General features: G+C 37.6%; 1 protein-coding gene across 5 annotated transcripts in view; it reads right to left on the minus strand.

Moving 5' to 3' along the window:
• The window catches only part of ARHGAP5 (Rho GTPase activating protein 5), a 73,907-nt gene extending 55,228 nt beyond the window's left edge, over nt 1-18,679 (minus strand). For 2 of the 5 annotated variants that reach the window (XM_076004114.1, XM_076004111.1), the window contains exons 1-2: nt 18,259-18,391; nt 2,299-6,183 (exon numbers count right to left, since the gene is read on the minus strand). In XM_076004114.1, coding sequence (XP_075860229.1) covers nt 2,299-6,015 — 3,717 coding nt within the window. In that variant the 5' untranslated portion in view covers nt 6,016-6,183; nt 18,259-18,391. Of the gene's footprint in view, nt 1-2,298; nt 6,184-11,789; nt 11,885-17,881; nt 18,054-18,258; nt 18,392-18,658 lie in introns of those variants that run through there. The other 3 variants (XM_076004112.1, XM_076004113.1, XM_012773431.3) reach the window with 3 other exon arrangements.
• Between the last annotated feature and the right edge of the window lie 4,647 nt (nt 18,680-23,326).

Below are 23,326 nucleotides of genomic sequence, written 5' to 3' on the forward strand. Positions count from 1 at the left end.
AAAGTCTCCTGTAAAATTATCCCAGCCTAGTATTTCCTTGGTTGGAAAATTTACTACTTCACATTTAATAATTACAGGATTATTCAAAGCTTTCTTGTGTAGGTAAATTATTTTTCTAGAAGTTTGTTCATTTTGTTTAAGCTTTCAAATTTGTTGGGATAAAATTGTTGACAGTATTCTCTACTATCTTTTTAATCTGACCTATCTGCAACTATGTCCTCCTTTTCATTCATAGTACTTATTTTTGCCTTCTCTTTTCTCACCAATGTTGCCAGAGGTTTGTCTATTCTATTTTTCTAGTCTTTTCAAAAAAAGCACTTGGCTGATTTCTCTTGTGGTCTCTATACCTCCATCACTTTACAACCAAATGCCTACATTTGCCTCTTGACTAAAAGTATAAAATTATACCAAGAGTATAATTTTAAAGACTATGCACCAATATGAAATATATGTACTACCATCAAAGAGAATGCTTCTGTTCTTAAGGAATACACAATGAAATATTTAATGACAAAGAGTATAAGGTCTCCAACTTAATCTCGAAGGGCTTAAAAAAACCCCACACATACACAAACTGCTCATACAGGTGAAGCAAAATGTAAACAATTGGTAAATCTATACAGGTGTTCCTTTTACTATTCCTGTAACTATTATCTACATTGAAAGTATTTCAAAATAAAAAGTGAGCCATTAGGCTTGTGAACAAAAAACAGAAAAATAACATACTCAAAAATAAAAGCAATGTAATCCTACCTCTGTGGGAGGCTGAGGCAGGCGGATTGCTCGAGGTCAGGAGATGGAAACCAGCCTGAGCAAGAGCGAGACCCCGTCTCTACTATAAATAGAAAGAAATTAATTGGCCAAGTAATATATATAGAAAAAATTAGCCGGGGACGGTGGCGCATGCCTGTAGTCCCAGCTACTCGGGAGGCTGAGGCAGGAGGATCGCTTGAGCCCAGGAGTTGGAGGCTGCTGTGAGCTAGGCTGATGCCATGGCACTTAATCTAGCCTGGGCAACAAAGTGAGACTCTGTCTCAAAAAAATAAATAAAATAATATAATATAAAATAAAAAAATAAAAGCAATTTAAAAATGGAAAGACTGTGATGTTTTAATATAAACAAATTAAGAGAAAAATATTGAGGTCTTCTGGCAGTGATAAAATGTATAGATGGGACTAGTGATAAAAGGATGAATATAAAGAGATGCCAGAGATATTCATTGCTGGTAGTATGTGCTTTAAGTTAAGAGTATGTGCTATAAGTCTAGGTGAGTCTTATTTAAAAAGTTTACATGCCTAGTCTAGAAATAGTTAATGATAAAATAGACTAAGGATAAAATAAGAAAATACTAAAACTTAGAAAATAAAACGGAGTCTATCCAACTATAATGGGCAGACAGTTACTATATGTAGAAAAACTACCTAGAATAAGCTTATTCAAAATATCCCTATCTGCAATTGGGGCTGATAAACAGCAGTCAGCTATAGAAAATATGTATTTATAATTCATAAGACTATGGACTTAAATAATTAAGAAATCACCAATATACTAGAATAAAAGCTCATTTAATGCTATCTTAAGACAAAAAAAAAATCCAGGAATAAAATTTTGTGTGCAATCTAGTGTCAGATGGTACTAGAAGTGAAGCTGCTAAAAACTGTGAAAAGATCTAATAAAAATGAAAATTATTAAGTACAACTTTAACAGCATATGTATTTAGGTTTCTAATGCTTAATACCATTAGATGAATTAATATCTACTGAAAATGTATAAGATGAAAGCATGCCAGTTAGTCAGAATTCTACAATTCAAATTTCAGAAACTACTCTGTATTCCTTCAGGCAGTATACCACAATCCACAAAGAAGCTGCCTAGAAATGTTAATAAATATCCAAGACTGTAAATTGTTAGTTTTATTGCATTATCAATTCCCTGAGTGAGATAGGTATAACAAATTAATGCAAAACTGGTAGATCAGAAGGGGAAAACAGATATATAGGATGATTGCAAATAGAAAAATTAACGAAACCACTTCATAATCTCGGTTATCTGTAAAAAGAATAAACATTCACCTGGAATTATGCTGAAGAATATGAAATTAAATTTCTACCCCAAATAAAGCACAAATTTATCTCCACAAAATATTCAATTTAAAAAGAGCCACTAATTATATTTACTGAATAAGTCTAAGTTCTCACTGATGTCAAATCTGTATGTATATTCTATAGTAATATACATATTTTAAAAAATAAAAGCAAGCGAGTTAGTACACATCACAGACCATAAATCAAACTTACCTTTTTATCTTCTTTCACTTTATGGGTTTTCTTCTTCATCTTCTTATCATCTAACTCCTGGTCAGAAGTGATTGCAGGATTATCAATACCACCTTTCCAAGTTTCAACAGGAGAAAGAAGTGGGTCTTCTTCACTTCCACGATGTCTTCCTTTTCTTTTTGTTTTAGAAGTGGTGAAAGCCTCATCATCACTTGCATCTGAATGTGTTCTTCTATAGTATGACTTGGCTTTACTAAACAAGGTTTTAGATTTATATTTGTATTTTGAAGGCCTCCGTTCCCCATGACTTTTTGAGGTTCTATCAGAAAATCCGTTTTCTTCATCTCCTTGGGTGTTATTTACAAATGAATTTCGAATTTTAATGCGATTCTGACTATCATCTGGGGCAACATAAATCTCCTCAGAATAGCCCTTCTGTTTGTAAAGTGTGTCAATGGGTTCCACATAGTTATCTGAAGGATCCATATCTTCAGGATGGGCCAAAGGCACCCGTGAAGTCTGTTTTCTTGGATTTTTACCAATACCAGCTTCAATTGTTTTTAAAAGGTTTGGATCCAGTTTTTTCACATTTGTCTTAGGTACAACCGGTTTAGGTTTAATGGGTGGAGGCACTTTATGGTTGCGTTCATGGTCATGACAGTTTGGAGTACTATGAACAGGATATTCATTTCCTTCCAAATCTAACCTATATCTGGAACGGTCACTGGGTGTTGGAAGCAACTGTACATCATCTCCAATTGGACTATAAGGAGGTGGTGCTTCTGTGTCATCATCTGAATCAGGGTAGTTGTTATAGGGAAAACAGTCTCTGGGAGATGGTAGAAAAACATCTTCACTTTGATGGGTTGATTCCCTTGTATTATCAGACAAATAGGAATTTTCTATCATATTTTTTTTCTCTAGAACATCACTGAAAAACAGAGTAAAGACCTCAGTTTGCCGATGGTACTGAGATAAAGAATACAATGCTGTAAATTTAGCAGTTATCTCAGTTGCAATGTGTTCTCCTTCAGTCATTAACTCCTTAATAGCTTCATTTTCAAAAAAATCTGCTTGGCTGTCAGTAACTGCCACCAGTTGTACAGGAATGGTGTCTTGAACTTCTGATAGAAATGCTCGAAGCATTCCCATTGATGCTTTCCGTTTGGCAGAGTAAACTAATATATACCCATGAACCAGTTCATCTTTCCTTACTCCAATTGAAGAATGGTAAGATAATACTGTGATCTGTATCCGTCTCCTTTTTTCACCAATGATTTTATCAAGCATTAGGGAATTATTCTGTCCAGCTTGAGCAGCACTGCAAGAATGAGAATCAAGGAAGGGTGAAAGAATAAGATCCACACTAAATGGATCACCACACATCGCACACATGACAATTCTCAAGTCAGCTTCTGATACATCCTTATTGGTGGGAACTGGGCTCATCACATCCAAATTGTGTTTAACTGATTCCAATACTCCCCTTAGAGCTTGCTTTATCTGGGTTTCATTAAATTTACGAGGATATGTACCAGTAGGTACATCTACAAAAGGACACTGTAACTTATTTGCCAACTGCTGCCCTTGGTGCCTGAGAATTGGTAGATTCTTACTAATGGAATCTCTCTGATTAGCCAGAATTAATGTAAATGGAAGATTGGCCATGTATTTATCTTTTCTGATCTGCGAAGCTTCAGTTCTTATTTTTCCAATAAATTCCCCAATAAAATTCAGTGACTCAATAGAATTAAATACACAGAAGCACCCATGTGGTTTAAAGGCGGCAGTCCATAATTGACTCAAAAAGTAAGGCGATTTGGCATCAACCGGCCGAAGATCAAGTTCATAAATTTTTCCATCTAAGGCATACTCATCATCAGTGGATTGTGTCCTTATCTCATTTGCTAGTTCTTGGGCAAGGCCATCCTTCCCTAAAATGAAAAGGTTAACTTTATCTATATTGGTACTATCATGATACAACCGTAAGCGGCCATGATCCAACTGCAAAAGACTACTGGCAAGTAACTGCTCCACTTTAATATCTGTACAGTTTTGGCCACTAAGACATGTTTCTTTAGTTGGATGATAAACAAATCCTATATGTTTAAGTAGAAGAGATTCCCTATCAGGTGCAAGTTTCTGTAAAGCTTTATATCTAGGTTCTTCACTCAGAACTGTATGAATTTCACTCATTTTGTCTGAACTAGGTGTTGCATTAAGATCTAAATCATAAAAAAGTTCAGAATGCTCAAAAAGCATTTCCTGAAACTCTTCTTTGGCTTTTTCAACTATTTCTCGCTGATGCCTACCATATACCTCTTTACTATCAGCTTCAGTGATATATTTGAAGGCTTCATCCTCCATAACAAAGCACATAACTTCCTCCCATGGCTGCCCGGGTGAAATGAACTGAATTTTTTCCAAAGTCTTTTTGAATTTTTCCTTCATTTCTACCCTCCTCTTCTCCGATATTAGATGTTGTACATGGTTCTGATAGACTTTTTCAGCTTCTAAAGTGCTCAGGAGGTCAAATGGGATCCGTCTATCATTAATTTTATCTATATGGTCAGTTTCATCCCAAGGTGTTTTTTCTAGCACCACAAAACATAACTGGAAATCTGCTCTCTTTTCCATTAACTTCAAAGCTTCTGACCAATTCAAATGTTCAATCTCTTCTAGATTTGGCAAAAGAGTGTTAAAAGCTCTTGGTAAAGTATTTATATATTCTTCTCTCCTTTTTCTTATATGTTCCTGTTTAAGTTGTTCTATATGTTTGGAGAATGTATTTCTGGCCTTTCTTGTTCCCTCTAAGTTGATGTATTCTTCATAATCAGGATGATTTTTTAATTTATTACTAACAGTTTTCCAAGTTGCATGATAATCTCTCACAGTCTGCACAAGTTTTTCAAACTTATCTGTTGCTGTGACAACAAGTTGTCTCTGTGTTTTATAAGCATCCAGATAGGGAATAATTTTAGGCTTGCCACGAGTTTTATCCAACATTTGTACCAGTGCAGTGAAACATGTCTCAATGTTGACATTAAATCGAGCTGATGTTTCCACTACAAGAAGGTTCTTTTTGTTTGAAGCAAATGCCTGAACTTCTCTAAGATAATGATCCACACATTCATCACATTTAGTTGCTGCTATTATTACAGGTTTTTTTGATTTTGATAGCTGGACAAAAAGGTTATTCACAAATTTAAGTTGATCATCAAACTTCCTATTGCATCCCTGACTTACATCAATGCACAATAAAAATCCATCTACGTTGAGCTTCCCTTCAGGCATTTGCTTCTGTTCAAAGTCTTGCTCCAAGCCTAGCTGATCAGTGCAAATGTACATTAGTTTTTCTGCTGACTGCAATTTAGACGCAGCTGCACGTTTTATATATGGTTGCAAATTCGTACTCCGATGAGGCAAGAAAGTCTGGTCATCAATGAACTCTGTTTGTTCAATGACATGAATTTTGCATTCTACTCCATCTTCACCATTTTGTGTTATGTCACCCCAGTACAAAAAGTGATCATTGTTTACTACTCGTCCTCCAAAGTCAATGGTGCTAAGCACAGAAGTATGCTCTGGATAATATTCATCTGCTTTTGAGCGTACAAATCTATTGCACAAACAAGACTTTCCAACTCCACAGTTACCTTTGTCTTTTTCAGTCCCAGAGAGTCCAACTACACTGATAGTATAGGATGGGGGACGAGGTTCTTTGTTTTTTGCCATCATAACTCTCTTCTCCTGTCTCTACATTCATAAAGGTAACCAGACATACTTCTCATTCTGAAAATAAAATCATCTCAAAATACAGATCCCAAATTTCAGAACTGTATTTGGTTCTTTGTATTTCCCTCATTTCTGTGCAGAAAGGTCTTCAAGATCATATGGATCATCTTCCTAGAAAAAGGAGAAAGGACAAATCTTAATCATGAATTACACGTATTAAACATGTTCATAACAAATCACCATACAAGTTAATAACAATGTTAATAATAGTATTACATATACTTTAAGAAATTATCATAGTTTATGACTTACTGTTATAAATACATGACTTCAAAAAATTTAAGGCAAATCTAACAATTAAAATAATTCAATACAAAATCTAATGTATTAAATACAAAATCTAATGTAATGTCTCACAAACTTTAATATAAACCTCTATTAACCAAATGTGCATTTTGCCTCTCTAATTACTCCTTCTTATGAAGTTTGAGGAAAAAACTGGTCCTTCCCACTCCCTTAATTTTCCTGTCCTCTGTGATTGAAGGCTATGTTGGTGATAACTAATTTACTTGTAGCCTTAGAAACTTCCTCACAACTTTAAAAAATACAAAACAACCTGCTTTCTATTACAGGGTTCCTCAAAACTTATTCCCTAAAACAGAATTTCGTATGAATTTAACAAAGTTTTAGAATTAAAAAATTTTTTCAATAAGTTTTAACACACTCTTGTGAAATCTATCACATTTTATGTCCTGTAACAACAAAGAACATTCAAATACTTAAACAGGGAAACAAAAGTAAGTGAACAGTTATATGAATACTGACAAGATTAAATTAGATCAAGGCTTCTCAAACTATCTAAGGTGAATGAGCAATTTTCATTTCAAATCTGTAAGAACTGAAATAAAGCGTAATTTTATACATGAACTTTTATGATATAAAATGAAATTTTTATAAAATATAAACAAAACTTTTAAAAAAGCAAAGCCTCAATTTTTAATTACAGTCAAAAGACATAAAATTATTGCCAAATTATTTCTAAATGCTCTTAATTTCTGGATTTATTTCCTCCCAGAGTAGTTACAAAGAGCTCAAAGATCACCTTTTGAGTGGTGCCAAGCTAAAGCATTTTAAGATTATATATCTGAGACAATCTTTTAGAATTATTTCATATACTAGCAACATTACATAACTTCTAAAAATTATAAGAAATTTAATTTTGATTATATTCAATGAATAGACAATGAATCAGTCTGTTTAAAAAGTTTTATTTGTAGTCTTCACATTCTTTTGAGGCTGAATTAAAAGCAATAAATCACTTCTACTACCTTAAAATTTTACAAGATAGGAAAAAATCCAGCAATGCATATCAACACATATAAAATTTATCTTCAATCCATACAAAATAAGGAATATAAAGAACAAGAAAAAGAAATCTAAGAAAAGACCACCTCTGCTCACACTCTCCTTGCCCCTGCCCCAAATACCTGGCTTGTCCACTGACCTCCACTGCAAGTAAACATCTATTTCAACTATACTACATATGTATTACTCTAACTAATGCTGAAGACAAATTATTCTTATAATTAAAATTTTGACTAATATTTCTTGTAAAATTGTAATATGTAATTTTTGAAAATAAAATTTCAGATTTATTCTTGTACACTAGAATTTTCTTCTATCAGCCTCAACTAAATATTAACTTTATCAGCCATCTGATATATGTAGCAGGTTCATTTCTGTAATAAAAATATTACCATACTGAAGCAGCAACACAAGAAGTATAAACTACAAGTAAATGGAATTGATTTCAAAATCTGACCCATCATTTACTAAGTGATGACAGCAGTAAAGCCCTAAACTTCTTAGACATGGTTCTCTCATCTATAAAATGGGACTGGATACCTATACAAATTTAAGAACTAAATCATTTTTTTAAAATGTGAAGTGCCTAACAAAAGGGGCTTGATAAATATTAGTTCCATTTCTTAATTTGATTCTTGGAACCATGGGAAACTATTATGAAAAGTGATGCAATCAGAATTATTACTTACAAATGATATGTAGCAGCATATCATGGTGTATATATATGGTAACACATAGCAAAAAAAAAAATTACAGAAATCTCATCCAATCCTATTAACTTTTTTAAATTAAGTACAATTCTTAAAAATCTTTATCCGGCCAAACTGAAAATTTGTACCTAGTGACAAGTTTAACATTCTTTATCTAAACGGTGTAAAAGAACAGTATAAAAGAACAATCAGACTGATTTATGGATATTTACAGAAAAGAAAACATATTAACTGGATAACAAACATATACATAGTGATAAAAAGGAAAATTAATATGTGAAAATAGCACAATGATTCCATAGCTCACAATTATAGGAAAAACTGAAAATATAAGATCTATTGCTTTTTAATAGAAAAGCAAAATCTTCAGATGATATACTTTATACATCAAAAGAAAACTTATTTAATGATTAATTTGGGAATTTTTACTTTAAGCAGTACAAACACTAAAATACATATGAACTATAACTCTTTATTAAAAAAACATCTATTCTGAAAACTACAAGTAATTCAAAGATGTCTAAGACTACTATCCCTTGCCTTCCAGTTTCAGAGACGTAGATTGGTTAATAGAAAAGTAACACAATATAGTAAGGACCTAAGTACTGTAGAAAATTTTCAACTACAAATCTAATCCTTACCATAACAGTCACACCTTTATTAATATTTCTTACATGTTTATCCAAACAATATAATGCTGGATAATATTACTCATTGAAAGTTAAGACTCACTTCTGCTCTTCTACAGCATAAACTCCAAATTACTGAGATATACTCTATACCTTTAGAAAGGTAGAAGTGAAAACATCCTATCATAAAATATATTTTTAAAGTTCCAGAAAGAAACGGGTCTTAAAATAAATGAAGAGAGAACGCATTAAATCATCACCCCTTTTACTGGTCACTGAAACTGGAAAGCTTTTTATCTAAGAAATAAAACTATTATATTGAGGTTAAATTTTGATATTAAGGTTTCAACACTTCCTAATTAATTTGGTAGTGGCAGTCTGAGTCACAAATATTAAAGTTTAAATTAAAATAAGGTAGTTTTGTGTGACTTTTATGGTTTCACAGTAATTCACAGTAAACTACCAATTTGATAAAATGAGGAACATCCATGTCCTTCTAACAATTCTAGTAGACTACCTACTGGTAGTCTGAAGTTGGCTACAAAACTTATATTAGTCACCCACCATTTGGTGATTTTCAGTCTGTGCTAGAAAAATTCTTCCACTTAGAGATGGAAAGAGGATTTTGGACAAATAGTTGCCCTCTCCTCCTAACTTTCTCACTAGAGCACTATCTTCTTTATCTGACTTATAGATTTCTTTTAACTTAGAAGCTTTAGTTTTAAAAAAGTGTTTTCAAATTAAAAAAATAAAAGCCTGACAAACCCTAGACTAGAAAAAAATTGCTGTCATTTTACCCTCAAAAAGATTTCACTATTTCAATGACTGGTATCACCACCTCAAGGGAGAAAGAGCTCATGAAGTTGCTTAACAGGTTGTAAGACAATTTCATTTGAAACACTGGGATAGATTATATAGACACAAATTATCCACTGGCCCCTAAAAAACCAGCTCAAAAAAACCCTCCATTACCTAACTGAGGCAGTTTGTTTCCCGTGCTAATAACAAAAAAAACCCTCTGTTTTTCATGCTCCCACTAATAAACTTACGGCCAATATCTTCAACTACATATAGGCTGCTTAATTTGAAAATTCCTTTTAAACATGGTTCATAGTAATACCTATTTGTGTCAATCATGCATATCTTTTCTACTTTTCATATACCTTACTTTCATATAACTTGTTCTCATACCATCTAGCATTACATTTTTACTGACAAAGGAACCAAGACAAAAGTAGCAACCTACTCAAAGTTATTAGGTTAGGATGACAGTCTCCTTATGCCCAATCTTTTACTTTCTTAAGCAACAGTCCTGCTTTTAATGGTCTCTCACTTTTGCCATTAAAATTATCTTATAAATTTTTATTTTGTATCAGCGAAATACTTTACAGAATATATTAAGGTAAAACTGTCCTACAATTTTCTGTCAAAATTAAGCTATCTCTCCAACTAAGTTCTCTAAGATATTTTACTAGACCAAACATTACATGCTTCTTTTAATAGAGTTTTAGTAACATAAAGTGGTTTTCTGCGAAATTTAAAAAAAAAAGTTCTAAAACGAATCCAGAAAAATGAAAAAAATAGATTCTTAGTAATTCAAGATTTAAACTAAAACTTCTGTACCTTTTCACAAAACTGTCACATGCACTAATAAAAGGTATAATTTCTAAAACATTGTTTTTAAATTATTAATATTGTACTGTCAGGAAATTCCTATTGGCCCTATCTTCAAACTATAGTAATAATTTACCAGTTTTCTCTACCTGCACTATTATAACACTGATCCCATCCATCGACATCTCTGACCCAACATTACTCCAAGGTCTTCTAAACTAACTTCCCTGCTTCCCTTTTCCCCATCTAATTCATATCAGATCAGCCAGAGTATTCCTTTTTAAACATAAACCTGAGCCATGCCTGGTGGCTCACGCCTGTAATCCTAGCACTCTGGGAGACCAAGGTAGGAGCATAGCTTGAGCTCAGGAGTTCAAGACCTGCCTAAGCAAGAGTGAGACCCTGTCTCTACTAAAAATGGAAAAATTAGCTGGGCACAGTACTGCATGGCTGTAGTCTCAGCTATTTGGGAGGCTGAGGCAAGAGGATCACCTGAACCCTGGAGTTTGAGGTTGCTGTTAGTTAGGCTGACGCCATGGCACCCTAGCCCAAGCAACAGTGTGAGATTCTGTCTCAAAAAAAAAAAAAAAAAAAAATGAAGCCATCAGAATGAAGGCTATTTATGATCTATGAGGGCTATTAATGATCTATAACAATGTATTCAGCCCGAATAAAAATCTAATTTTTATTTATAAAACTGAAAAAAATCAATTTTCAAAATGAAGGTGAGTATAATCCCAAACATAACTGATTCAAAATATCTGGCTGCTTAAAGACTTAAAAATCATAAATATTTATTATAGGAAATTACATTCCCAACATCTAATTACACAGATGGAGCTTTGTAATTACGTGCTCTATCTTCTTTAAATCAAATAAATACAATATCTCTTACATAAACAAATATTCAAAAGAGAGCCAAACCCAAAGGTTATATATATTCCACAACCTTAGGCAAATTTGTCTGAAATAGTTACAACTTGTCTGAAATAGTTAAGAACAAAATCAACTGCAGACTATAAAATGAAGAGTGTGCTATATTACTTTTCTTAATGTTTTCTATGCTAATTCTCAATGACAAATTTATCAATGCTGTGAAGAGGAAATGAAAAAGTCATTACATAAGATAGCTAAGTAATTTAACAATGTAATACCTATAGGAGGGTCACTCATATGCCATATTTTATTTTACCTTTAAACCAAGGTTTCTACCATATAAGCACACAATCTTTAGGTTGAAAGGAGCCCTAAAAAAAAAATAATTCCTACAAATTAATTTTAAGACTATAATCAAATGAATGAAAAGAGAACCTATCAAAACATTTCAACAATTTATATAGTAAACACCCATTTTTATCTTTTAATATTTCAAGTTATAGTTTTTTAAAGAAGTTTCACTGATGAAAAATATTTGAAAACCAATAACCAAAACTATTCCCCAAACAGGCTAACCACCTACCTTACTATTTAATCTACACCCTCCTCTGATAACGTTATTTCCCTGAGGCCTTGCTGTGAAAGTTATTCCAACTCTTTGTAGTCCATTTCCTTATTCTGTGGTGAAAACAGAAGAACCAAAGGTCATCTCATTTATATCAACCTATGTAAACAATCCATAAGTAATTACTGTGCTTAGCTACTATCTGTTTAGCTTTGTGTCAGAGGTTCTGAAGGTACAAAGGTACATATAGGGAAGTCCACTCAGCCAGTACCACGAATATGTTCGCCTCCCTTCCATTGCCGTTTCTCTCCACTTTGGAGAATCAAGAAGGGGGGGGGGAGATAATTTGACATTTACTATTATAAAGATATACAGGAGAGGAACAATCATTTTTATTATACAAACATCAGATAAAGTTTAACAATATTCTTAATGATGAGAAAGCTTGGTAATGGGAACATTAAGAAGCTCAATAAGAATCTAAGAAAGGGGTATAGACTTAAAAGGAATCACGGATTAAAAAAAGGTCTGAAAGGCACTTTCCACACTGTATTTTTAAGAAGCTTTTTGGTACCATAGTTGAGGAGATAAATGCAATGTGCTATACCATGCTTCTGATAAATGAAATAGGAATTCAAAGAAATGAGATTGAAATAGATCAGGGTTTATAAACTTTTTCTACAAAAGGTAGCAAATATTTTAGAATTTGCATGCTGTACAGTTATCTGTCACACTAGTTAACTCTGCATTGGTAGCACAAAAGCAGTCTTAGACAACAAATTACCATGGCTGTGTTACAATAAAATTTTATTTAGGGACACTGAAATTTGTCCATATAATTTTCACATATCACACAATATTATTCTTTTAATTTTTCCCCAACCATTTCAAAATGTAGAAAATCTTTATAAAAAATAGCCAGCCAGCCAGATTTGGCCCAGAGTCCATAGTTTGCAGACTCCTGAAATGGATTAACAGTTTCAGTTAAGAGGATGGATTAGAATGAAACTTTAAAAATAGAAGAGATTTTGATTTAAAGAGAAGTCATTCCAGGTATGTGATCAGGGTGGAATAGTTGAGCACAGTAGCCATGGTGGAAAGTGGAGAAATATGGTTGAACATATAAGATATGACTACAGGTCTTCAAGGGCAAACAGGTGTTATACTTTGTAATAGGCAATAGGGAGCCGCTACAGATTCGTCTAGAAGTGGAATACAAGATTGGAGTTCGTGGAGCACAAAGCCCAAGAGATACACAAGTACTGCAGCCTCAAAGCATCTGAACTACTATAACAGAATTGAAAAGGGCAATTCAAGACAGAGAGCTTGGTGACTGGCTACTAGATTAAAGAAATAAAAGACAACTGAGTGTTTGTTAATGAAAAACTAATCAGTTTTAGCAACAGATGGTAGTATCACCTGAGTTTCAGGTGTTATTTCCAAAGATAAATGAAACTTCAGTAATGAAATGAGGCAAGGTCAAGCTTAGTAATTTAAATTTCAAGGTAACAAACTTTAGAAAATTATCTGAAAGACCATTTGATTTAATACTCTTATTTTATAAAGAAACATCTGAAGAATTACATACTTGGCTAACAAAAAGGAATAAAAATTTGGTCTTTCAATTCCCCAATCATATGAATGTTAATTTTTGACCAGTTCCTTACAAAGAAGAGGTATTAGCTTGGCTCTGAAAAGTATATAAAGAAACACACAATTTTGAATCAGAGGACATAATCAACAGAAAGAAACTGAACTAACTATACCATATCAGATGGCAAGGCAAGAATTTTTCCAAGGTTGTTTGACAATGCCAAATACAGCAACTAGGACAGATAACTATGCCAATCTATGTGTTTATTTCTCCATCACCCTATTACTCCTGTGTAAACACTTTCCCAAATCTTTCACTCTGGTTCATAAGGTACAAACTGATTATATTATATTTTCTCCTCACCTGTCAATCTGTCCTTCTCTTCCCTATGCTTTTGGCCCACACAGTCATTAACTTAGCCAAATGTCTTTTTCCTCCTTAGTATCCCAATCCTACGCTTCTTACAAGTAGCATCTCCTTTATCTAAATTCCTTTATATCAATTTTTAAATCAATATGTATTGCCCTGTATATAGCCCAAATTCCTACATTGTCATGCTCTCTCTTCACGAAAGTAATAGCTCTATTAAGGGAGCAATATTTTATATTTTTTGTATCGCTCACAATGTCTAGCTGCTCAATAAAATATTGGTCAGGGTTAATAAATAAGTTAAATCTAATCTGAAGCTAGAAAAATGAAAACTCACTTTTACCATCAAATCTTCATGATGAAAAGCTTGAGAATTTAACCAAGTGACATATGCTAGTCATATTTTAACCACATAATGACAAAGTTATGCATAAATCCTTTTCACAAGTAATAGCTCTAATTCTAAGAAGTAAAATACACATATAAGCAAACATTAACAATCTTTTTCACTGCAAACCTAAGGCATGTAGACAGTCAGCTTCTAAAATATGGTGGGGGAAAAAAAGACTATCCTTTTTTGTTTCTCTTACATTCAAAACCCTAGTCACAGTTAAAACTCAAATTAAAATGTCTCTTCTGTGAATAATTCTCAAAAGAGGCCTTGACAAAAATAGGTGTTCTCTTTTCTGCATCTCTTAGTACTTTTAACTATTTACTCCTTTATAGTTACTACCTCTCCAACTAAAGCCTGAGCTACACTATCTCTAATTTTCCTGGGTATTCCCAGGGTCAGTCATATAGTAAGTTCTGCATAAAAGTAATCTGAATTAATGAATAACAAATGAGGCTTTAACATTTTTTTAATGAAGATGAACTTTTTTTTTTCTTAAAAGGAATTCTTATATTTAAGTGCAAGACATTTAACAGACAAAAATAGAAGCTGCCCTTGTTTGGGAGGGTGGGTTCTCAGAGGAAGTCTCAAGGAATCTAGGAGAAAAAACCCATAGGAATCCAAGGAACAGAGTTTGAAAACCAATTAAAGTTCATACTTAAAATTCTTAGTGTTGAACTACTTTTCTTAATTTCTAATATGGTTTTTCCTAGTTTGATAAAATGATCAACAAAAGCCTGCACTTAAGCAAGTAAGAGCTTGATTACTCAAATTACCAAATAATGCATCACTTTGTATAAAAGTTTCTTTGTAGTTCTTTTAGAAATCAAATTCTCCTGGTGTACTCTAAAAGTACATTACAAACATCTTTTAGGAACACAGGCATAACTAAAACATAACACTGTACAATGCTTCTTGAGTCAGTTATACTATTCCATAACTTCTTGATGCGCAAAGAAAAAAACTATAGCTTTTACAGTCCAAATAGTTCTTAAAATAGTATCTATGGAAACTACAGTTGTGTCAAAACTTACTGTGTAGCTACCAAGAAAATCTCTATAATGCCATTTCATATTTAAGAAATGAATACTAAAGGCCAAAACTTACTTTACGTCCTGTTAATGATGAAAAAATTTAGTACAGTCTTCACAAGACATTAACTTTTTCTTCAATTAAAAAAGTGAGTTAGGCCGGGCGCTGTGGCTCACGCCTGTAATCCTAGCTCTTGGGAGGCCGAGGCGGGCGGATTGCTCAAGGTCAGGAGTTCAAAACCAGCCTGAGCAAGAGTGAGACCCCGTCTCTACTATAAACAGAAAGAAATTAATTGGCCAACTGATATATATATATATAAAAAATTAGCTGGGCATAGTGGCACATGCCTGTAGTCCCAGCTACTCGGGAGGCTGAGGCAGAAGGATCACTCGAGCCCAGGAGTTTGAGGTTGCTGTGAGCTAGGCTGACGCCACGGCACTCACTCTAGCCTGGACAACAAAGTGAGACTCTGTCTCAAAAAAAAAAAAAAAAAAAAGTGAGTTACAAGGCTATTATTTTAAGCTATATCATAACCTCAAATCCAAAAAAGGAATGCAAATACAATATTTTATTCCCTAAAGAAAATCTTAACCTTCAAGGTCAAAATAATTCATTTTCTCCAAAACAATCACTGTACTAAATCTCCCATTCAAACAAAAAAAGGAAGGGAAAATGATTTTCAAAACATTTAGGATAAGAACACGTGGAGGAACTCAAATATTAATTTTGCAATACATTTTTAAAATTGCTGAAGTACTTTAAATGGGGGAACATTAAAAAGTTGATAAAAATAACAGAATTCTGTGACAATTCTTATATCAAAGTGTAACACCTCACTCCCCAATGCTCTTAACAACAATTAATGTACAAAGAATGGTAAAATAAGACATGCTGACATGGTTAAAAAATGTAGCCTACACAAGACAACCAAATCGATAGTTATCTAATCATCTGTACCGTCTGATTCTGCTTTAAGTCAATCAGATCAATAGTGCTATTTCTTGAAAGTTAAAAGCACAGGTATGCCCAGCCTTTCATTGCACTGTTTAGTCATAATTTGCCTTTCCAAGTTTTTGGTGACCCACGATTATCCACTCTCTTCCTCGGCTTTATGCACCACAGGTACAAGAAATGGGGTCAATTACAAAGTATTTGAAAGAGAATGAGAAAGGAATTTAAATTGAAAACAAAACCTTATTCTGTTAACTGCCCAGATTACCTACACAGTATATTTATCTAAAAATACTGAAAGATTACCATTTTATATTAAAGTACAAATAAACTGGAATTGACAGTAAACATTTCCAAATACATTTTATTAATATATATTTAAACCAAATGTTATTCCGAATTTCAGACAGTTCCACCTAGATTAGTTTTTGTTAGAACCATTTCAAATTGTGATTTAAAGAAATATTCCATGAAGTGAATAAGATACTCATTACAGATAAAAATCCTCTAACATTCTGTTCAAAGTGAATGTTGGTTTTGGATTTAAGTGGAACTGGCAACACTCCCCTCCCCCACAACACCTGTAGAAAGCAGCATAAGGGAGGACTAGTAAATACAGCGACTCATTTCACTATTTTACACCTGAACATTTTTTATTAATAAAATGTTGTCCTCGTTTCCTACCTATCACAAAGGAAAACGCAAATTATTGATGGGAATGTAAACTTAAAAACGCGTGCACAAACCCATCTGTATGCCTCTCTCGGTCAGCTTTAAAACATTTAAATTCCAATTTACTAAACATTGGCAAAGCCGGAATGCTATTATGCGGTAAAAGTACAAGCGTCTCCCCTACAACTTTCTTGGCATTTACTAGACGTCCTAATACTTTGCCCTTACTTCCGAGCACCTTTCAGCCTCAGCTACACCCTGAGCCTCCACTTCACTTGCATTTCTAACGCTGTAGAGGGAGGGTGTGAGGGAGTGAGTGTATTTATGTGTGGATAAGTGCGCGCGCGCTCCCGCGCGGTTCCCCACCCCCACCCCGATACTTTTCTTTAGTGGAAACAGAGGAAGAATCTAGAGGTTATTCTAGCGAAAACTCACTATCAAAGCCTCAACTCAGTCGCAGTCAACCGGTAGGACTCTGTATTTTGGTTGCGCAGTGCAACTTCTCATACCTCACCCCAAGCTTTAGCAGCAGATGGAAAATTGGTGAAGAGAACCCAGGGAGGAGTCTGGGAGATAAGGAAAAAGTGAAAAGGGCCGATCCCCCTTGAAAAGCGTTTAAGTTTGCAAACGAGATTATGTTTCCCAGAATCCGCGCCCGCCCTCTCCCCCCGTTCCAGGTGGAACTCGTTAGCAGCAGCAACCCGGCCAAGAGACACCGCCACCTTCCTTCCCACGTACCACCCGAGACCCGGGCAAGTCAGGGCGGCGAGCGAGAGCGGAAGCCTGGCGCGGCCGGCGCGATCCCTGGCCACCACCAGGCCTCCGCCGACCCCGGCCCCGTCACCTGTGGAGAAAGCACCCCTCCCCCGGCCTCTCTGCCCTTCACGCCGACCGTATCCCGCCGCAGCAGCTGCTCCCCGCCCGGCCTGCGAGGACGGAGCGCGGCGCCAGGCTCCCCTCGGTGGCCGCGGGGCCCCAGACCCTTCAACTGGTTACAACCGGCGGCGGCGACCGAGAGGGGCAGCGGGCGGCGGGAGGGTCCCTGTCCGGGCGGGGAGGGGGCGGGCGGGCCCGGAGGAGCAGGGGGCCGCAAGGTCCTACCTAACAACGTCGGTCTCCTCCGTCTCCTCCTCAACGGCAGTGGCCCCGGCGGTGGCGGCGGCAGCGACATTCCTGGGGAGCGCTCCCGCCGCCGCCACCTCCTCCTCCACTCTCTGCTCGCCTCTCTTCCCCGGCGCGCTCACCGAGCGCCGCGTCCCTTCAGCCACCTCCCCCTACCCCCCCGCAACTCACACGCCCCAAAACCCTAGCCCTACAGCTCCCGCTGCCTGGTAACCCACCCACCCTCCCTCCCCGCCACCAGCGGCGGCCCCGTCCCTCCCCCCTTCCCCTGCGCCTGCTGCCGTGCCGGGCTCAGTAATGGCGGCCACTCCGGCTCCCTCTCGCTGACGGATCTCTCCCTCTCTCCCGAACTTTACCTCAGCATCTCTCTCGGCGCGCACCGCCGGAACGCACGCGCGCGCGCGTAGCCACACACCCGGCCGGGGGCGGAGCGGCGGCGCAGCCTTGACTGGTCGCGCGCGCGCACTCGCGCGCCCGCGCCGCCAGCCCCACAATCCCCCGCCCCCGCCGCTCTCACCTCGCGACGCCTCCCGTGCCGCGCGCCCGGCACGGCCCCGCCCCTGCCCTCGTCTCCCGGGAGCCTGGGAAGGCGCGAGCGATCCAGCCAGAGGGAGGGGAGCGAGCGCGCGAGGCCGCGTCCTCGCTCGCGTCCCCGCTCCCTCCTTTCCCTCGCTCCCCCATTGGCTTCTGCCCCTCCCCCTTCTTCCTCCGCCTCTCCCAGCCATTGGTTCCCTCTCCTACTCCATTCCTTCTCACCTTTTCCCTTTTACCCATTGGCGTGAGTATTTTTCTTCAGTTTTCCCCTTTCTCCGTGTTCTGCTCCTCCTCCACCCCATCCTCTACGCCTTAGAAGCTGCAGCCGTGCAGTCCAGAGCACCGTCGTCCCCGAACTTCCTCTGCTTTCTAACCCTTTCCTTGTGTTCCGGTTTGTGGTCGTAACTCACAGCATACCACAATACTGCAAAGAAACCTTCTATGTTAGCCGATGCAAAACATGGCATGGGCACTGAATGCTTCTCGATAAATCCGCCTATGGGCTCTGAGCATTAAAGAATGAAAGGGAGGAAAATATGCTCTCAAGCTCGTTCGCAGGGACATGCTTGTTTGTATGCATGCTCTTCTGTGTGCAGCCAGTTTTCTGGCGGGGATCACTCGCCAACTACAGACATCACCTTGCTCAATACCTGGTGCCACACTCACCCATAAGGCAAAACTCCATGGAAGCAAGAAGAGGAGTCCATTTCTCCCTTGACATGGCACAGGGACGCAGGCTCTTCAGTCCGTTCTTCAGTGGAAGTTGAGCAAGATGTCAAGACTTGGGGTGGGGTTTAGAATGGTACAAAAGCCCCCTGCTGACACCACTATCAGCCCAACTTTAGGAACTATCAGCCACCTGCTTTTATTATACTGCCTTAAATATATTCAATTTTTTTTGAGACTTCTAGAAATTGCACACGTTTGGGGGCACAGTACACTGGGCTTTCGATGTATTTCTCATCAGGGTATTGACAGTCAATAGTGAAGCAAAAAAGATGGTAGAAACCATTGATTTTGCTTCTACCATTGAAGAAACTCAAGTCCTGTGACTTTCCCAAGGTCATCAGAATCTGCCTTACACAGAAGTCTAAAAACAGTTGCCAGCAGATAAAAGAATGAGCAAAAACACAAATCTACCCCAAATTGTTAAGTCTAAAAGGAAGAAATAATTGGTGGTGAATTTCTCTTTGGGCAAAGATTTATTTCCTGCATTGAAAATAGTTTATCATCAGTAAAGTTAACACATACAAAGTCTTTTAAATTCAAGATATTCTTTATTTCTTGTGCTACATAAGGTACTGAAGTTAGCCAAGGTTGCTTTTTAGTGTTATAATGATGCAGCTGCTGCCAACCAGAAGTATATTTATGGTCTGTCAGTAAAGAAAACAAAAAGTGCCTGTTGGTAAAAATCTGTTAGAAAATATTTGTCAGTAAATCTGTCACAATATTCCAGCAGAAGTTCTGTTCATTTGTTCCATTCCCCTGGCCCTCTACTCTCTATATTTCTCAAAGGTAAACTTAATAGATAAAGGCAGGACAGACATTTCTAATTTTTCTATGTATCTTATTCCCTAATTTAAAAAAGGCATGACTAGAATTCCTTACTCCAGTCACTCTCTTGAATCAGAATGCTACCTACTGAATAGGTTAAATAAGAGTAGGTTAAGTAACGTCTGTAGGTACTTAATTCTTTCAGTCACAAACTTTAGGCTAGGAAGAGGGACTCTGAAGAAAACTTGCAATGAAAGTAAACAGAAGAGGAAAAGAAGAAAAAGAGGAGAGAAGGAAATTGGGGAGAGGAGGTCCAACAACCAAAATGAGGTACTAATGCTATAAGGATCTGCACCACTTAAATAGGTGGGAAGGTTCATGCATTTAAATGTATTTTTGATCTTTGTAAAAAAAGTGCTTAAAAATACATGAAGCCAATTCAAAAGTATAACCTGAGTAAAATGTTAAGTACTATAGGGTGTCCACGCTAAAGATACCTTTAAAATCATTTCCTAAATAACCAGAAATTTTAGTAATTATGGACATGTATCTACATAAACCAAAATCAAATAAATTGAAGCTGTTAAAGGAAACATTAACATTAAAAAGGCCAGGCATGGTGGCTCACACCTGTAATCCTAACACTCTGGGAGGCCAAGGCAGGAGGATCTTTGGAGCTCAGGAATTCCAGACCAGCCTGAGCAAGAGTGAGACCCATTTCTACTAAAAAAAAAAAATAGAAATTAGCTAGAAACTAAAAAAATATTTAGAAAAAATTAGACAAGCATGATGATGCATGCCTGTAGTCCCAGCTACTTGGAAGGCTGAGGCAGAAGGATGGCTTAAGCCCAGGAGTTTGAGGTTGCTAAGAGCTAGGCTGAAGCCACAGCACTCTAGCCTGGGCAAGAGAGTGAGACTCTGTCTCAAAAAAAAAAAAAAAAAAAAAGATGGGAAGATGGATTATAAAGCCATCAGCTGGTTCCCCTCATTAAATTGTAAGTGGGGGGAGGGCAGGGGCCATGTCTGTCTTCCTCAGCATCATATCTCCAGTCTGAGTATAGGAGAGAGAACAGGAGAAGCAGGAGTGAGGTGGGAAACTGCTTTACAATGGGGTGAGGGTGTAGAGACAATGAATCTGGATTTTTCTTTGTAAAAGCGGAACAAGAAAAGGAAGGTGTGAGAAAGAAGGTGGCTGGCAGGTTTTGGGAGAAAATAAATTGATGTCGAAAAATGAAATGGATTTGTACTAGTTCATTTCAGCACTCTCAGGGATTCTTCTAGATTTGACACAGAGAGGTTTCTGTTGCAACCTCCCCTTACATTTTACCACAACACAGGGCCCTTGAAAGATCTGATTGGATTGCAGACTGCAGTTGCTGCCTGGTGGGCAGAGGCAGAGTTGTCTATCTAACTGTAGGTTTGCAGCTGTAATATCAGTGCTGCTCTACAACCCCCCACTCTATGTGTTGAAGGGGTGGTGGTGGTAGGAGGGAGTGGGATTATTTAAGTGAATAATCTAAGTAACTATTAATACTTGCCCCTTAGGCTGGGCACGGTGGCTCATGCCTGTAATCTTAGCACTCTGGGACGCTGAGGCAAGAGGATCTCTTGAGGTCAGGAGTTCAAGACCAGCCTGAGCAAGAGTGAGACCCTGTCTCTACTAAAATAGAAAAAAATAGCTGGGCAACTAAAAATAGAAAAAAATTAGCTGGCATAGTGTCATGTGTCTGCAGTCCCAGCAGTCCCAGCTACTTGGGAGGCTGAGGCAGGAGGAGGATCCCTTGAGCCTAGGAGTCTGAGGTTGCTGTGAGCTAGGCTGACACCACAGCACTCTAGCACAGGTAACAAAGTGAGACTCTGTCCAGCCCCACTCCCTCAGAAAAAAACTTGTACCTTTGTCTAAGGTAAATGGTTATAATATCTTTTGATTTTTCACACTGGAGGTATTTTTCAACCTTTTATTTATTTAGAGCATATCCTCCCTCTCTACTCCAATACTACCCATTTCCCATCTCAGCCCCTCAGCACCCCCACCAAAATACAGATATATAAAGGAAAGGGTGTAAGAGTTTTACTCCAAAGAAAAAGTGAGGAGAGGGCTTTTTGAACAATGTCTCACAATTTATATTTTACAAGTCCCAATTGGAAAGACTGCTTTTGTAGACGATATTTGACAACATGAATAGCAAATCATGACAGCCACACTGGGGTCTCAGTCAGAATGTTTCTGTTTTATTTGTTATTAACTGGTAGATTAGGTCACCAGAGATACTGTAATTCTGGGATCAGCATGTAATTCGTAAGTAGAGTTAACAATGGAATTATAAAAGGAGCAGCTTAGAAATTATCCAGATCCTAAACCAGCCCCCTTACTTTACACACAAAGACGTTAACACTCAAAGAGTCTAATCTGTGTGCCCAAGTTAGTACATCGAGCCAAGGTAGACTCTCACTGAGTCCCTATCTGCACTCTCTCACTGACAGACAGACACTACAGATGACAGGACATAGTACACATTACCTGACTACTTCCAGAGTTGCTCCTATCTCTCCATGGTTGCCCAAGGTATAGGACGGCAGTAACTATGTCAAGTGAGTCATGTCTGGACAATAAAGTTACTTATCTAATGATTAAGTCATAGCAGACAAAGAAGAGAGATTCTCTAGTCAGAAGTTTTCTGTAACCCAGAAGGCATTTCTACATTGTTTCTTCATGCTGGAACCCTGGTCTCTCCTTTTTTTAGAATACTGATGGGACACCTGACATCAGGGTGTCTGATGTCTCACCAGGACTTACTGACAACCCCAGGACCTGTCAAGCATTCCTTTAGAACCTGACCATATAATGTGTGCCTTGTATGTTTAGTTAATCCTCTTGACTACTGATCCCAGTCCTTTCCCACTTGTGTAACTTCCTCTGAACAGCTTCCCTCAGCTGCCCTGGCCCCCAGGGACCCTGTTCTCTCCTGTAATCTCCCATGGGTGCTACTCCTGGGGCACTTGTACCCAGGCCAACTGTCAGAAGGGCCTCTGGGCCACCAGGCAGTCTTGGTCAGCTTTCTCCTGTTCTCTCAGCAGTAAGTTCATACTTTTACCTTAAACTCCTCCCCACTACCTCACCTTCCCTCCCTCTTGGAGGAAGACCCCGCCCCCTACTTCAGCAAGAAGCTATTGATCTTAGGGTGAGAACACCTCAGAGTCTTGGCTGTCCCATGCCTGCCTATGGCCATTTTGTACCCACCATTTCATCCTTCCTCAAGGGGAAAGTGCCCCTTCCCTACCTGCAGTTAATTCGCCCCCTACTAAAAATATAGAAAGAAATTAGCTGGACAACTAAAAACATAGAGAAAAGATTAGCCAGCCATGGTGGCACATGCCTGTAGTCCCAGCTAGTTG

The sequence above is a fragment of the Microcebus murinus genome, chromosome 6 (assembly GCF_040939455.1).
Source record: "Microcebus murinus isolate Inina chromosome 6, M.murinus_Inina_mat1.0, whole genome shotgun sequence".
NCBI classification, from domain to species: Eukaryota; Metazoa; Chordata; class Mammalia; order Primates; family Cheirogaleidae; genus Microcebus; species Microcebus murinus.